The sequence below is a fragment of the Convolutriloba macropyga genome, chromosome 10 (assembly GCF_964194025.1).
Source record: "Convolutriloba macropyga chromosome 10, txConMacr16.3, whole genome shotgun sequence".
NCBI lineage: Eukaryota > Metazoa > Xenacoelomorpha > Acoela > Convolutidae > Convolutriloba > Convolutriloba macropyga.
In genome coordinates this window covers 60,044,512-60,060,984 of record NC_134477.1, presented here as the reverse complement: position 1 = coordinate 60,060,984, position 16,473 = coordinate 60,044,512, and the positions used below count along the sequence as shown (strand labels likewise).

General features: G+C 36.4%; 1 protein-coding gene across 1 annotated transcript in view; it reads left to right on the top strand.

Annotated features, from left to right (window-relative positions):
• The first annotated feature begins 2,300 nt into the window (after window positions 1-2,300).
• The window catches only part of LOC142348242 (lethal(3)malignant brain tumor-like protein 4), a 49,270-nt gene continuing 35,097 nt past the window's right edge, over window positions 2,301-16,473 (top strand). Inside the window, exons 1-2 of the mRNA XM_075399532.1 lie at window positions 2,301-2,320; window positions 7,872-8,955. Of these exons, the coding sequence (XP_075255647.1) occupies window positions 7,893-8,955 (1,063 nt within the window). The 5' untranslated portion in view covers window positions 2,301-2,320; window positions 7,872-7,892. The remainder of the gene's footprint in view (window positions 2,321-7,871; window positions 8,956-16,473) is intronic.

The window sequence follows — 16,473 nt, the reverse complement described above, 5'->3', positions numbered from 1 at the left end:
AAAAAAGAGCAAAGGATAATCGAAGTGCAGAAAACCAACTTCTCTTGTGTACCGGAAGAGATGGTCGGTCAGAATCAAAATCAATACAGAGATTGGCTGGCAGGACCATCGATAAGAAAGAAGGTTCATAATCGTATTTGCTTTAAGAATCATATGGACAAAATTAAGTTTGGCTTTTTGCGTAGCTCAGAACTGTGCCTCCGTGACGCGCGCTCCCAGCGCCGGTGCCCTGCAGTAGCAGCGTTAATAGGAACTATTGTAGAGGAAAAGAGGCAGTTGTGCTAAATTCTTCACAATTTTTCTAATCAATCAATTTTTCTAACTCAAAATCACTACACATTATACCTTAATTGCCAATTACCATATCTATTTTGATGCTTTAATTTTTTTATCCTTTGCATCTGATATTTCAATTTTTCGTCTACTGTCAGGATTTATAAATACGCATAGGAGTTGATTTCGTGCCCCAGGTTGACCGATTACAGTTTAGGGGAGGGGTTTTCTCCTAATTGACCTTTTCTTCAGTGCACTGGTCACACAGCACCCAGACTACTGGACAACAGTTTGGTCCCCAAAACAGGAAAACAAAGAACCGTGCTGGAGATTGTTAGTCTCCTGCTACTCGGAAAAGCCATAGCCCCCAAAGACTTTGGTTAGGAGGACGGTCTCGAGACTGGACGCGCCAACACTGGTCTATTGAAGACTGCTTGGCAACTTGCTAAAAACCTTGAAATTCCTCTATCCGAAGGTTGGACACGACCAGAAAGTGTGCCAAGGACCACTGAACAGAGCCAATACTGCAAAATCATGGCTTGGCAACGGAATCAATTTGATGCTAGACAAATTGAGGCCTGAACTAAGGAAGAAAAGCTTCAGCCAACGTGCCGTTAATAAAGTTATCTCGTTAGAGGCAATCAGGCAGTTCAAGTCGAGGTTGCTAATGGAAGTATCAGGAGCTTAAATATCATATGATACTGAGAGTTGAAAACGTGCGTTAAAGAGACGACCATGAAGCTAATCACAAAGGTAGCTGTGAACAGAAGACGTTTCGGCTACGTTATACCAGTCATAAGTTATGCCTCACAAGCATGGTTCGCGAATAAGACCGAAAGCAAAGACATCGAGCGCATTCAAAGAAAAACAACGTCGTGGATAATCAGTAACTGGGGAAATTAATTACAAGCAAAAACTGACCACACTGAAGTTGCTGCCATTGTCATATTACTTTGAATTGCATGATCTATTAATGCTCATCTCACTGCTTAAAGGATCTTACAATATAAAATACCCATTAAAACAAACAATAATGAAGGGTTGTTAAGCACACGTCAAAACGAGCTAATAACAATTAATAAAACAAGAACAAGGAAGGCTGATGAAAACTTCTAGAAAAGAACCAGTTATTTACTAAATATAATACGAAAAGTAGGGAACGTCGATCTCGATCAAATTGATAAGAAATATTTAACAAAAATATACTGGAACTACTTCTTCGAAAGTTATTCGGAAGTCAACTTATGTTCCTGGGCTTTCAACTGCAGCTGTGGACATTGTAACCCGGTGCAGAAGCTCAGCTCAGTCGTTATATGAAGGGTGCAAACCCATGTGGAAAGACCCACAGAAGCCTAAACTCTCTCTCTCTCTTTCTTGCTCATAGAAACTAATTTTTGAACCTGTTAACTGGATCTTTTATCGGTTGTGCCCACCCCGCTTTGTGAGTGCTTTTTGTTTGCAAAATTTATGTAGAAGGACGGGGTAATGTCTTGTTCTCTGTAAAGGGGTTTGCGTAGCGTACTGGGGGGACACAAACGAAAAAAGTCCCAAATGACCTTCTTTTTTCTGTGTCTTGGAGTAGCTTATGCAGAAGCTGGTTTCTGTAATTTTGTCGTGTTACCCCGAATAAAAAAGAAGCATTGTCTTAAGGGCAATGAATTCCGATCCTGTTTCAGTTTATTCACGAAATTTTATCTTCGAGTACAAAACAGAGATTTACAAATTTTACCAATTAAAAGCACATATAAAATTTTTTCTTTTATGTGAATTCATCACTACTCGCGATTCAATATCTTTCCGATGTCTGCAGCTATGGCTTTTGTTTCCTATTTTTGTGACAGAATTGTCTTTTAATTCTATGTTCAGGTTCTGTCTGCGTCACAATTCAGAAAAACCCAATTGTTGTGATGAATTTATTAAATGGTTGTTTCATGTTATTATTATTAATATTATGATTATCAATCAATCTAAAATTATTTTGACGAAAAATTGTACCGAAAATTTACAAAGTTACATTTTGAAAAGAAGTGATAAACTTATTAAATAGGTTGATATAATTTTATCGAATTCGTTTTTGTTTAATGTTGATGGACTGTTCGTTGATCATTTGATTTTACATAGCCTCTTTCAGTTGGCTCGTAAATATTCAGCTAGTTCTTCAATTGGTGGAATACAGCTAATGGAAGGTGGACTAGAAGGCTTCACTGACATAACATCCATCAATCTAAGTATTTGTTGTTACATTGATTCGTTGTACACTGCTCTTTGTGTTCTCTCAGTGGTCCTGCGTGGCCTTGGTGGTCTTATGAGACTACGATTCGTGTGCTCTCTGGCATCTGTAGCCTAACCGGGAGAAACGATATTTAATCATCAGGTTCTACTGTTCCTGCACATACTACATAAATATTTGTAAAAAGCATGTGAATGTATCTATGTGTATGCTATGTGTCTGTGAGTGTGCTCCTGTGTTTGCGAGTGAATTCACGCTGATTGTAAATGCATTAAACAGATTATATTGCTTCCAATTTTTGCAGGTGATGAGACAGTTTGCAGGAAACATACTGCACTGCATTGCACAAGATAGATGTTTCCAGGAAAAAATATATTGAAAACAGCGCAGTTGAAGATTGCGGAGCTAATATAATTGACCTCTTCAATGTAGTCAACCAGTATCCTCCCCTCCATTTGATATCAATATGCATTGCTGCAGGATTCAATGATCACCACTACCCCTGCTCTCATTTCATTGAATGCTACCGAGTTCTGTTGGATATCATAAGTTTTAATTCCAACCGCTTATTGTTGTCTCACCTAAATTAATTGACAATTCAAATAATAAAATTGTTAACAGAAAAATATATTTCATGAAATTGGCTCTGCATCATTTTCCTCATTTTAAGGAGTTCCTTTGATCATTTTACCATATTTTTTCTTCAGTAACTTCAGCTTTCTGTCGAGATGAAATTCATTTCTAAATCTACCGTAACCATTTGTTTACCTAGTATCTGCATAGTGTGATATCCTTTCGCAATGAATTTTAAGCACTGTTTCTTTCATCATTATCAATCATCTACACTCGGTGAACAGCCTCCCTCTGGCAATTTCATGTACTAAAACCCATTGATCTAAGTGTTCTATATACCTCCGATGAGTTGGAGTCTGGTGCTTTGTTTGCAGTATAATTATGCTTATCAAAAGAAGCGGGCTCTAAAACGGGCAATAGAGATTTGGCTCTAAACAACTTCGGAAAATTTTTTCTCTCAATTTATACAGCAATCAGAGACTCCTATAGGGCCCCATCAGACCTCTTTATTGATCAAAGTGTAATTAAGTCTCCGGAAGAAACAACACAAGTTAATCCAATAGACATGGCAATGTACGGAGTTGCTACACTTCCTTTCGTCGACAATATCGAAGACCAAAGTTTGACTCATTAATGGCGTGCAGATGACGGTAATGTTGCCGGTAGCCTTGAATCACTGCGAATAGCTCTCTATAAACTCGATAAACATAGCGGTGCATTCTGCTAAAATGTGATCAAATATCATCTCATTACAAAACCTGAGTTTGATCAGAAGGCAAGCAAAATTTTTTCGGGAGTAAATGTTGATGCTATTGAAGATCACTGTTCTGGGTTCAGTTATTGGTTCTTCTGTAAACTGCAACGATGTTCTGAAAGAAGATTTAGTGAACCACTCTAACATGCTTTAGGAGCTCACCAAACAGTATGGTGTACACTCAGAAGGTGTACAAATCACTTTCTAGTGGATTGCAATGTAAATTGACTTTTTTCCCAGGACTACTCTGAACTCGGATAGTCTGTTGAGTGAAGCCAAAAAATTAATTGATAAAAATCGTATACCTTTAACATTGAATCATACCTCTCACAATGACAGATAATGGAAGGTTTTCTTTCTTCCGGTTATAGAGAGTGGCCTAAGCATTCTTCTTCCTGAAGACAGGGCAAACGAATATGAAAGAGCTATTAAGCTCTGAGCTAAAACTGTGAGTTTCCTCAGGAAAAGATCCTTCAGAAAATCAGAAAACAAAAACAGGAAAGAGCTCGAGCGATAATTTTGGCAAACAATGATCTCCTCAATGATAAAGAGGCATGTTCTCTAGATTTTGCTATGGAAAAAAGCATCATGCTGGCTAAGTGCACTTCTATTGAAAAGATATCATATTGATTTAACCAAAGAAGAGTTGAGAGAGGGAACTGTTCATAGATATGGATGAGATCCCGAAAAGTGCAATCTAGGTTCGCTTGTGGAGAAAACCTCAATGTAGCCCATGCTAGGCATTGTCCGAAAGGTGGCTATACGCTCATAAGAAACAATGACATTCTTGATCCTTTGCAAACCTGCTCAATCAGCTCTGCGATCATGTCGAAGTAGAGCCCTGTCTTCAGACTTTGCAATGGAAAACCTTCACATAGAGAATTACCATTATTGACGACGACGCTCGACTGGATATCAAAGCTAATCGTTTCTCCAAATCGCGTTGACGTAAAACGTTCTCTGATGTGAAAGTGTTTAATCCATATGCGAAGAGTTGCCCAAGGAGCATACCGTATTCCTACAAATATCGCGAGTCCATCAAGAATCTGAAATACGAGCAATGGATAATCGAAGTCGAGAAATCCACCTTCTGTCCATTAATCTTCTCGTTTACAGGAGGAGCTGGTCTGTCAGCATCAAATGCCTTGCAGAAATTTGGTTCCAGTATCAGCGATAAGAGAGAAGATTCATATCCGGAAGTGGTTACGTACATCAGGACAAAATTAAATTTCACTCTTTTGCGTAGCCCCATACTCTGCCCCTCTGGCGTCAGAGCCCTGCAGTAGAAGCGTCAATGGGACTCATTGTAGAGGAAGGGAGGTTGTAGTGTTGAATAGTTTATTTTTTCTAATCCTGATTCAAAATCAATACAGATTATACTTCAATTGCTGTTTACCATAACTATTTTGATTATAATTCTGATGCTTTAATTTATTTTTCTTTTGAATCTGATGCGTCAATTTATAACTACTGCCAGGATTTATAAACACACATAAGAGTTTGTTTACTGCCCCCGAGTTGACCGTCTACCCTTTTAGGGGAGGCGCTTTCTCTTTTAATTGACAAAAAAATCGAAAAGGCTCGGAAAGTTGCGTCTTCTTTGCCGTCACACTATTCACGCTCTTGTTATTTGTCAATATAGAGGTATTGGATCTTCTTGTGACCATGCACAGAGTTTTTAGATGCAGAGAAGAAAAATAGTCAAATAAAACTTTAATTGGATAAAAAACAAACGTTTTCTCACGCTTTCAAACATTGCGTTCATCGTCAGGTCTAAAAATCAGACGAAATCATTTACAAAGTCTATAAACTTCTCTTTGACTCTAATTCTAAGAAATGAGTTAAAATAATTTGAATTTTTGAAATTATTTTCAGTTAAAATCACATTTACAACTTTTTATTTACACTTATTACGCTAAAATCAATTCAATTTTTATTCCGGAGTTTTTGAAATTTCCGGGTATAATGCTGTCTATTCCCGAAGAAAGATTTTTACTTTTATTCCTATCTGTTGTTGTTTTTTACTTCAAAATTTCAGAAGTCAAATTTTTTGTATTTAAAACAATACTTAATGTCAATTCCCGCACCCGGTACACATCGCGCGTATTTAATTGCGGTTTTAGATTTTTGATGTAGATCGCTTCTAACGTCATTAGTTTTCCAACCCATGCATCAAGAATCTCCCATTCAATATTATGCACAATGACACAACATTCAACGAGGTGTTGTCCCTCCGGGGAATCCTTCTTTTGGTGCTCCAAAAATCTATTGGTAACACGTCGGCTAGTTTGGCCAAAATAGATGGAACTGCACCTATTACACGTAACTTTTTTTACCACATGGGATTTCAGATTTTTATTCAAAGATTATTTCAGGGTCGGCAAGCATGTTCTTGGCGTTCTTGTTGTGAGAATAATTTGATTATCACACAGTTTTTTCAGTCTACCTGCAAAATATTAAGTGATGTTTTCTCTGTATTGAACAAAAACCTCGGTTTAGGATACTTATTTTTAAGATTTTAGTTTTTTTAAGATGTTGTTCAATTTGGGGGAGTTTTGCTGTGACTTTTTACTTGTGAATATTTTATCAAACGTCTCATTAACAAAACTGGAGCACCACTCAGTTGTATATTGATTTTCAGTCAAGATCTCTTGATTTTTCTTAAGAGCTACATTAAAGGGTTGCGAGTCACTACTCGCATTAAAAGTTTTATGCACAGTTCCTCGAATCACATTTTTTCTTATGTTGTAAAGATGCATAGCTGCGAAATTTAAGGATTATGCCGGTATCGGTTAATTTTTGATACTAATGAGAGATAATTTTTCTATCTTCGTTTACGTTTATGGATAGATCTATGAATGCCAGGTCTCCACTGCCCTTTGGCCTCTGAATAGTTATCTGTAAGTTCTTGTGAAGAGAATTTGAAAACTCAAGGTAATCTAGAGGGTTCCTTTTGACGGTGCACACTATGTTATCCGCGTACCTCCTGATCAATTTCATTTCCGGTGTGTCCTCTTTTGTACCTTTTTCCGCAGAATAGGAACACATCCAAACAAGTTCATGCATGGTCTTATACTCTGTGTTAGTGATACCTTGGCATCTTGCATGGAACCAGTTTTTGCATGATTCGCACTCGTCTCCTTTCCCTCGGAAAGTAACGCTTTGGTTAGAGCCAATGCATATCACCTTCAGGATTTTTGTTCTCCCTTCCACCATTTGGTTTCTGCAAGGATTTTTCAAAAGATTTTATCCACAAATTTGCCAATATTACAGCCAGTGAAGCACACATTGCTAAACCTTCCGAGTGAGGGTACCACATTTTTTTACACTTAAAGTGAACATTCGTTACGGCTAGTCTCAAAAGGCTCTTCATAGCTGACCTCGGAATCTCAGGTACCTAGTCACTGGCGTTTAGTTTCAATTGCCTCCTGAACCGGTACATTAGTGTATAAGATTTTAGCATCGAGAGATACAACTAGCTCATCTTCATCCAATTTGGTGGCCTCTAGAGCGGCTCTGGCATCTTTCGAGTTAGTCTCAATATTTGCACCTGGTAACCTCTGCTAATTATCAGTTTCTCCGTTTTTATTGTTCTATCATCACTTTTATATTTCGAGGCTTTAACTGACTGGAACTGAGGATTTCTTTTAGTTTATTCGAGCAGGCTGTCTGTTTCATAACACAAAAACCGCTGCCTTTATCCAATGGTACAGCTAGTAGTTTTTGATCTTTCAAAAAATCATTAGCTTTTTTAACCCCTCTATCCATTGGTGTCTCACGTACATTCTTGGCGTACCATTTGGCAGACGATTCTATTTCACATAACTTTTCACCATCAGTGTTGTTCTCCAAGAAAAGAAGAGTTGTTGGAGCCCTCTTCTTTTCTTTGTTTTAGAATTGTTATCTTCATTTGATTTTCAAATTAGGAAAACGCAAATTGTTTTATGATCAGGAAGAGCTGAAAATAGCCTCCGGGCCATCCGATGTTCACCCAATGTTGAGACTGGTGTTTTTAATTTAATTTTTCCCCACTATTTTGAGATATAAAATGAAGAGAAAAAAATGACTGAGCTAAGCAGCTGCCTTGAAGCGCCCACAGCTTTGTTCAAGGAGAACACAGAGGCTTGTAAAGTTATCAACACCGAATCAACTCTTGTGGAGAAACCAAAAATTAGACGCATTTATAAGAAGCGTGCGGCGTTCTCGTGGGATAAATATCTCGAAGCTCATCAAGCCTTAGGATGTCCCACAGAATGTTTTCCGCACTGTGCGCAAAGCGTCTCAGTTTCTCTTAAATTTAAAGAAGGAATGAAACTGGAATCCATTGACCCAAAGAACCCAGCATTGTTTTGTATTGTCACTGTAATGGAGAGAAAATCTTTCCGCTTGCGAATGAATTTTGATGGCTATGCACCCTGCTACGATTTTCTTTGTAACGCAAGTAGTCATTTTTTACTGCCTATCAATTGGTGCAGACGGCATGGAAAAGACTTACAGCCGCCAAAAGGATATAACTCTTCAAGTTGGGACGAATATTCGAACCTCCATGGCTCAGCCTGCTTTGCCAGTGACGACTGTTTTCAAAATGTGCCTTCATCAGAAATTGAACTCAATAAATTTGCTATCGAAGCTCTTGATACCTCAAATGAAATGAGATTGGTGCTAGTAAAAGAAAACATTGGGCATTTTGTACTAGTCGAGTTTCAAGGGCCCGAGATACCGTATTTACGGTGGTTTTCTTTATCATCTCCTTGTATCAAGCCTTTTGGTTGGTCAAAATCTCACGGAATGTTATTACATGATAGTGAACTTCTATTGAACGATTGCAGTCTAGCGCCTTTGCCGAGTTGTTATTTCAAGTCTGCGCCCGATTTAAAGTTTGAGAAGAATTGGAAACTGGAAGCTGTTGATCAATGGAATCCAATACTAATACGTGTGTGCACTATCATCGATATATTTATATTGGACGGTATAGTTGCACGGCTCAAACTCAGGATGGATAGCTGGACAGATGACTTCGCTTTTTGGGTTGACGCCGATTCGGAGGAAATTTATCCTCCAGGATTTTGTTCTACCGTGGGTTATCCTTTGACTGTACCTAACGAGTTTCTTGGTCCTGCTCAAGGTAGATATATTTTGCAAATAGATAAAGATAAATTTTGCAAATAGACTGTAACCAACATTCCAAACTTACTCACTAATGACATAAAGGGTGAAAACCCATGGTATATCCCTAAAGACTTCGCTACTACTACTACTACTACTACTACTAAAGAGAAAACATGATTGTGTAAAATTTGTAGTAAAGTTCAAGCGTGAGGTGACTAAAAACCCGTCAATTGCCACCCAACGAGTATTCTTTTGATACTTATCCGAGTAACTAATATAGATTTGATAAATGCGAAAAATATTTAAAAAAATATGAAAGCGCTTGTTTTCTTGCTAACATTTTTTGTCCACTAATCTAGGTTTGATTATACATGCTTAATGCTTCTGAAGGGCTAGTGAACTTTTTTTGTAAGATTCTGTTTGCGGGGTATTCAACGCATTGACTGTTGATATTGTGAAGTACATATTTTTTTGTTAATTGCTGTCAAACTTTGTAACCATTATGTTAGCTCTGTGGTGTTTTTTAACACGATTTTTCGTCTGATCCATTTGACTTTTCGTCCTAAAGACGGGATTAACAGGTAACGCAGAGCCCTAATGGTCTCTAAGAATGCAATTAACCCAAAAGCGTTTTGATGGAGGTCAATTTCGTGGTGTGAAAAGTGGTTGCTAATTTTGAAAGTTTGACCAGTTATTGAATTGATTAGCAATTCCGAATAAGACAAGGGTTTTTTTTAACTTAAGGAATTTTGAAACATTGCAGTAAATGCCGACTGTACTATTAAATCAGATAATTAGGGAAATACAATTGATTTGTCAAGCATGAGGAACTACAGAAAAGTTTATGTTTAATTGCTATTGAACAAAGTTTGAAGCAGTTATTGTAAACGTGTTGGTCTTTTTTATGCTTAATTTTTGTTTGACCGTTTTGACTTTCGAGTGACTTGAAATTTTCGTTTTGCGTGATCTAAATTTCTCTAGTTTTTACAAGCGTCAGCAATTGAACACAATTTTCGGCAATCAACGACTAAGAGTCAAATGAAAAAAGCGCCGAAATCGGTGTCATTTTCACTTCACTTTTCATCACTGGTTATAGTGGTATATATAATGAAATCGAATGACGTCATCTAAAGCCCACATAAGTGAATTGAATTAGCCCCTCCCCCTGAAGCAGGCTGCAATAGATTCCAGCTTCCACTAGTCGTTTGTGAGCAATTCCACCGAAGTTAGTCGGTTGTTTTTAAATTTGAAATACTCTCCCTAGCACACGTCAAATAAAGCATAGTTAAGACTTTATTGACAGTATGAGATGCAAACTGGGAACCAATTTTTAATTGCTCTCAAACAAAGTTTGTACTAATTATATTAGTCCTGTTGGTCTTTTTTATGCGATTTTTCGCTTGACCGATTTGAACAACCGATGGCTAAAAACACGCAATTTTATGCTAATTTTCACAATTTTTTCAAGCTTTTTGAAAATGTTATTTTTCGAGTTCCTTCAGCCCTAGATGTAAAGGAAACTCCTATAGGGTTTTATAGTAGGTTACTGCATAATTTCTAGTGGTAGTGGAATGGTTTCAACGTTTTAACATCACGAATTTTAGCATATTTTTTGACAGAACGTGCAAATTTTTTCAATTTTTTCCGACATTTTTCATTATTCACGTTTTTTCAGACGCAGGCGCCAGAAGACGTCCTTAACATTTTTGATAAAAAACTACTGAAAATTTTTTTTTGCCTTTGAATAGCCTTCAATTTTTAATATGACAAATTTTAGCGATTTTTTTGATATAACTTTTTTTCAAGTTTTTAGAAAATTTATTATCGGTTTTTAGGTTTCTTCAGCCTCAAGAGCCGATGAACCTCATTAAAGATTTGACAATAGGTTATTGTTTAGGTTTGAAGTGTAATGGAATGTTTTTCAAGATTTCAACACCACGAATTTGAGCAATTTTTTTTTCACAAATTTTGCAATTTTCAATTTTTTTAACCATTTATCGTCATTATTCTGGTTTTTCGGCCTAACAGAAAATCTCCTTTTGGGATTGATATTAAGTTACTGGAAAATGTTTTTTGGCCGTTATAGTATTGCTAATTGGATAATTGCCGCCGCAAATACCGATACTACAGAGAGTATAATTATTTAACCGTCAACTTTGTGAACACTTTAGACTTAGTCTAAACTGACGGAATATTAAGAGAGAGCTATGCTGCGTGAAATGCGTTGAGTGAATGAATAGCTTATTCATAGCCAAATACTGCTGTGTATTATTTAATACACTATTGCACAAGCTATGCGGGCTGATTCACTGCCGCTATTGATACGCGTATTAAGTGAAGGATACTGAAGCTATCCAGGCCGCTCTTCACAGCAGCAAGTCTGAAACGATAATATGACTAAAGACGAATAATAGTCGGCTCCTTGAATGACTTAGGAATTGATTCGGAGCTAGTCATAAGTCTTGTGATTTTTACTCGTGTTGACTCAAGTATAAACACGCACGAGCCTAGAGCTTGCTGCTGAAGGAAATCAGTACCAAACTCAACCAGCGTAAACTTAAGCCGCTTCAATCTCCTCTAATAATTTTTCTCTCTCTCTGCTCTAAGAGCGAATCATCTACTCCTCCGCTAAGCGGGAATAACAGCAGCGATTATAAGTCTGCCGATTTTATATCAAAATAGAGTTAAAGTAATATTCACATTCAGCAGTAAGATGGATCTAATTTCTTGATTAAGATTAGATACCCCACCATATTTTCAAGTAGGATTTACCCCCAAATTGTGCTCTATCCTTTCTATCTTTTTAACAATTAATCTCTATATCTTATCAATTTTATTTCTAGCAAACAACACTTAGGTTTGGAAATTAGCAAAGAACATTGTGAGCATATAGTGAGACTTATTTTAGCACTTAATTAAGGTCGCTATATTAACATTAGTTTAGCTCTAGTGTGGTAATTAAGATCAAGCGAATAAAATCCCTACCACATCAGAGTTAAAAACTGGTGCGACGAGGAATAAAGAACGTCGGTTGCTCACACATTTAGGGACCTGGTGGACTTTTTGTGGCTAGTTTTCCAAACCGAAAACCCAGAGGTCACACAGGTTCTATGGTAGGGCCACATACCGCGCTATCCCAGTACCTGTGTGAGATGTTCTTAGATTCTGAACTTCTCAATTACGACCGACTAAAAAAGACGGGTTCTCCCCACAAAAGAACAGTTCACTGATTTTGTAACTTTGAGCACCGGTTCTTTGCTTCTCAGACCCGATTTTGGACACTGTAGGTTGGTTTCTTAAGTGCACACGTGAGTACATAATTGTGTATCATGAAAAGACGTCTTTATATTCCCCACCGGACAAAATTAGACAAGACCGGTCACATTAATGTTACTTTTAGACTAAATAATTATGTTCAACTTAACCAAATCTTTAATAATGTTAGCATAACGAACTGTACTATCCCCCCTAGTCCTATATACGAAATCATACACCCATCTTCATTAACCTAGTTCTCATATATTGTCCGTAACCTAACGTTAGCGTGTCATAAACATCTTAACTTTTGATTTATCGTCTAAATTATCGAACTTATCATTCTCCAAACCCATAGTATTGCCAAAACAAATTGACCCACATACAAATAAGCCTAGTTTAACGTTGTTCTGCTTCATCATACATGTATAGTGTACCTATTAGTGTCTAAAAAAGTTAATAACTCACTCTGATAGCTACAAATAATGTTGTATTGTTAACCAAACGTCCCAGCAATCACTATAACGCCTCGATTTAGCCCCGAATTTTTAAAATTTCGTGGTTTTGAGTTAAACAAAGTTGGTTTTATGAGATTTTTAGCCCGATTTTGCCCATTTTTTGCCTAAATTAACAGGATTTAGTGAGAATTCATCCAAAAATTAGCCAATTATACACGATTTTTCACAAGAATTGTGCAGAATAAAGTGAAAACTTTCAAATTTTATCAGATTTTTGAAGAATTTAGCCCCGTTTGGTATAGAAATTGTGTGTTTTTTGCATAAATTCACCCCAGTTTTGAGAAAATAATTGAATTTTGGTGCCAAATGTAACTAATTTCGACCAAAATAAGCCCAAATTGTCCCCTAAAGTTGCCAATTTAAGCTCATAAAGCCCTAAAATTCACAGATTTAGACCGAAATTTTTCAATTTCTACTTAAAAATGGCCCAAATTTAGGACCAAAGGGCCCAAATTTCCTAAATTTGCCCATTATTGACCAAAATATTTCAACTCTTCTCCAAAATTGATGCAAATTTATCGGTTTTAATCCAAAATTTGCCTAAAATTAACCAATAATTGACTATATTTAGTAAATTTTAACCACAGTTTTTGCTTTTAAACACAAAATCGAAATAATTTCAACCTGATACTATAAGATTTGACCCAAATTTTTTGACATATCAGCCCAAAATTGTCAAAAAATTGTCAAATTTAGCCAAAATTTTCCCGATTTTGCCCTGTTTCATTGAGAAAACACCCACTTTTGGTAAAAGATTGTCAAAATTTGCCAAAATTTTGCAAAATTTCGCCTAAATTGATCTGGTAGTTAATCAAAATTGAACCAAACTTGTCACTTTTTGCCCAAAATTTGACCAGGTAATCCAAAAATTGCCCGGAACTTGTGAAAAATTAACCAAATTGAACCACAAAAGCTAAAAAATATCTCATTTTGGATATAAATTAGCGGTACAAATCTCAAAATTACAAATAATTTCCTGAAATTCGCCGATAATCATCAAGTATGAGTAAAAATCCGAACGCACTGACAAAAAATAGCCATTAAAAGCCTATCAGCGCCTGTTATAAATTAATATACTAATAGAAATATAGTGTTTTAACCAAAATTAACCACCAAAACGGCAAACTTAAAAGAAATAACACGATCCTTTCGTGCAACGTTCCTAAGCAAACGTTCCCTTTATTGTTTTTTTGTGGTATTTAAGTTTCTCTTTCGTTTTTCTGAGCCATATATTCGATTCTACTTATTAGGTTACGTATAGTTTTGCATAAAATCTTCATTTCACCAAATCAATAGCTCAAAAATTTAGCAAAAAGTATATGGAATAGCTAATAGGAGAGAAACAAATAAGTATTAAGGATAACTCAGCAGACTGTCGAGTGCTCAAATACGTCACCGACGTTGAACAATCATACGTGACAATAGTCTACCGTATTAAAAGAACAAAAACTCTCGGACAGGTAACCATATTTAAAACAGTAACTACATCATTAGATTTTTTGTTCAATTGATTTTCAATGTGTGTACACTCAACCCAAAAGTTTAAAGCAGTTCTTGTAAACGTGTTGGTCTTTTTTATGCTTAATTTTTGTTTGACCGTTTTGACTTTCGAGTGACTTTAAATTTTCGTTTTGCGTGATCTAAATTTCTCTCGTTGTAACAAGCGTCAGCAATTGAATTCAACTTGCGGCAATCAACGACTAAGAGTCAAATGAAAAAAGCGCCGAAATCGGTGTCATTTTCACTTCACTTTTCGTCACTGGTTATGGTGGTATATATATAATGAAATCGAATGACGTCATCTAAAGCCCACATAAGTGAATTGAATTAGCCCCTCCCCCTGAAGCAGGCTGCAATAGATTCCAGCTCCCACTAGTCGTTTGAGAGCAATTCCACCGAAGTTAGTCGGTTGTTTTTAAATTTGAAATACTCTGTCCCTAGCACACGTCAAATAAAGCATAGTTAAGACTTTATTGACAGTATGAGATGCAAACTGGGAACCAATTTTTAATTGCTCTCACAACAAGTTTGTACTAATTATATTAGTCCTGTTGGTCTATTTTATGCGATTTTTCGCTTGACCGATTTGAACAACCGATGGCTAAAAACACGCAATTTTATGCTAATTTTCACAATTTTTTCAAGCTTTTTGAAAATGTTATTTTTTGAGTTCCTTCAGCCCTAGGTGTAAAGGAAACTCCTATAGGGTTTTATAGTAGGTTACTGCATAATTTCTAGTGGTAGTGGAATGGTTTCAACGTTTTAACATCATGAATTTTAGCATATTTTTTGACAGAACGTGCAAATTTTTTCAATTTTTTCGACATTTCTTTTTCATTATTCACGTTTTTTCAGACGCAGGCGCCAGAAGACGTCCTTAACATTTTTGATAAAAAACTACTGAAATTTTTTTTTGCCTTTGAATAGCCTTCAATTTTCAATATGACAAATTTTAGCGATTTTTTTTATATAACTTTTTTTCAAGTTTTTAGAAAATTTATTATCGGTTTTTAGGTTTCTTCAGCCTCAAGAGCCGATGAACCTCATTTAAGATTTGACAATAGGTTATTGTTTAGGTTTGAAGTGTAATGGAATGTTTTTCAAGATTTCAACACCACGAATTTGAGCAATTTTTTTTTTTACAAATTTTGCAATTTTCAATTTTTTTAACCATTTATCGTCTTTATTCTGGTTTTTCGGCCTAACAGAAAATCTCCTTTTGGGATTGATATTAAGTTACTGGAAAATGTTTTTTGGCCGTTATAGTATTGCTAATTGGATAATTGCCGCCGCAAATACCGATACTACAGAGAGTATAATTATTTAACCGTCGACTTTGTGAACACTTTAGACTTAGTCTAAACTGACGGAATATTAAGAGAGAGCTATGCTGCGTGAAATGCGTTGAGTGAATGAATAGCTTATTCATAGCCAAATACTGCTGTGTATTATTTAATACACTATTGCACAAGCTATGCGGGCTGATTCACTGCCGCTATTGATACGCGTATTAAGTGAAGGATACTGAAGCTATCCAGGCCGCTCTTCACAGCAGCAAGTCTGAAACGATAATATGACTAAAGACGAATAATAGTCGGCTCCTTGAATGACTTAGGAATTGATTCGGAGCTAGTCATAAGTCTTGTGATTTTTAGTCGTGTTGACTCAAGTATAAACACGCACGAGCCTAGAGCTTGCTGCTGAAGGAAATCAGTACCAAACTCAACCAACGCAAATTTAAGCCGCTTCAATCTCCTCTAATAATTTCTCTCTCTCTCTCTGCTCTAAGAGCGAATCATCTACTCCTCCGCTAAGCGGGAATAACAGCAGCGATTATAAGTCTGCCGATTTTATATCAAAATAGAGTTAAAGTAATATTCACATCCAGCAGTAAGATGGATCTAATTTCTTGATTAAGATTAGATACCCCACCATATTTTCAAGTAGGATTTACCCCCAAATTGTGCTCTATCCTTTCTATCTTTTTAACAAATAATCTTTATATCTAATCAATTTTATTTCTAGCAAACAACACTTAGATTTGGAAATTAGCAAAGAATATTGTGAGCATATAGTGAGATTTATTTTAGCACTTAATTAAGGTCGCTATAATAACATTAGCTTAGCTCTAGTGTGGTAATTAAGATCAAGCGAATAAAATCCCTACCACATCAGAGTTAAAAACTGGTGCGACGAGGAATAAAGAACGTCGGTTGCTCACACATTTAGGGACCTGGTGGACTTTTTGTGGCTAGTTTTCC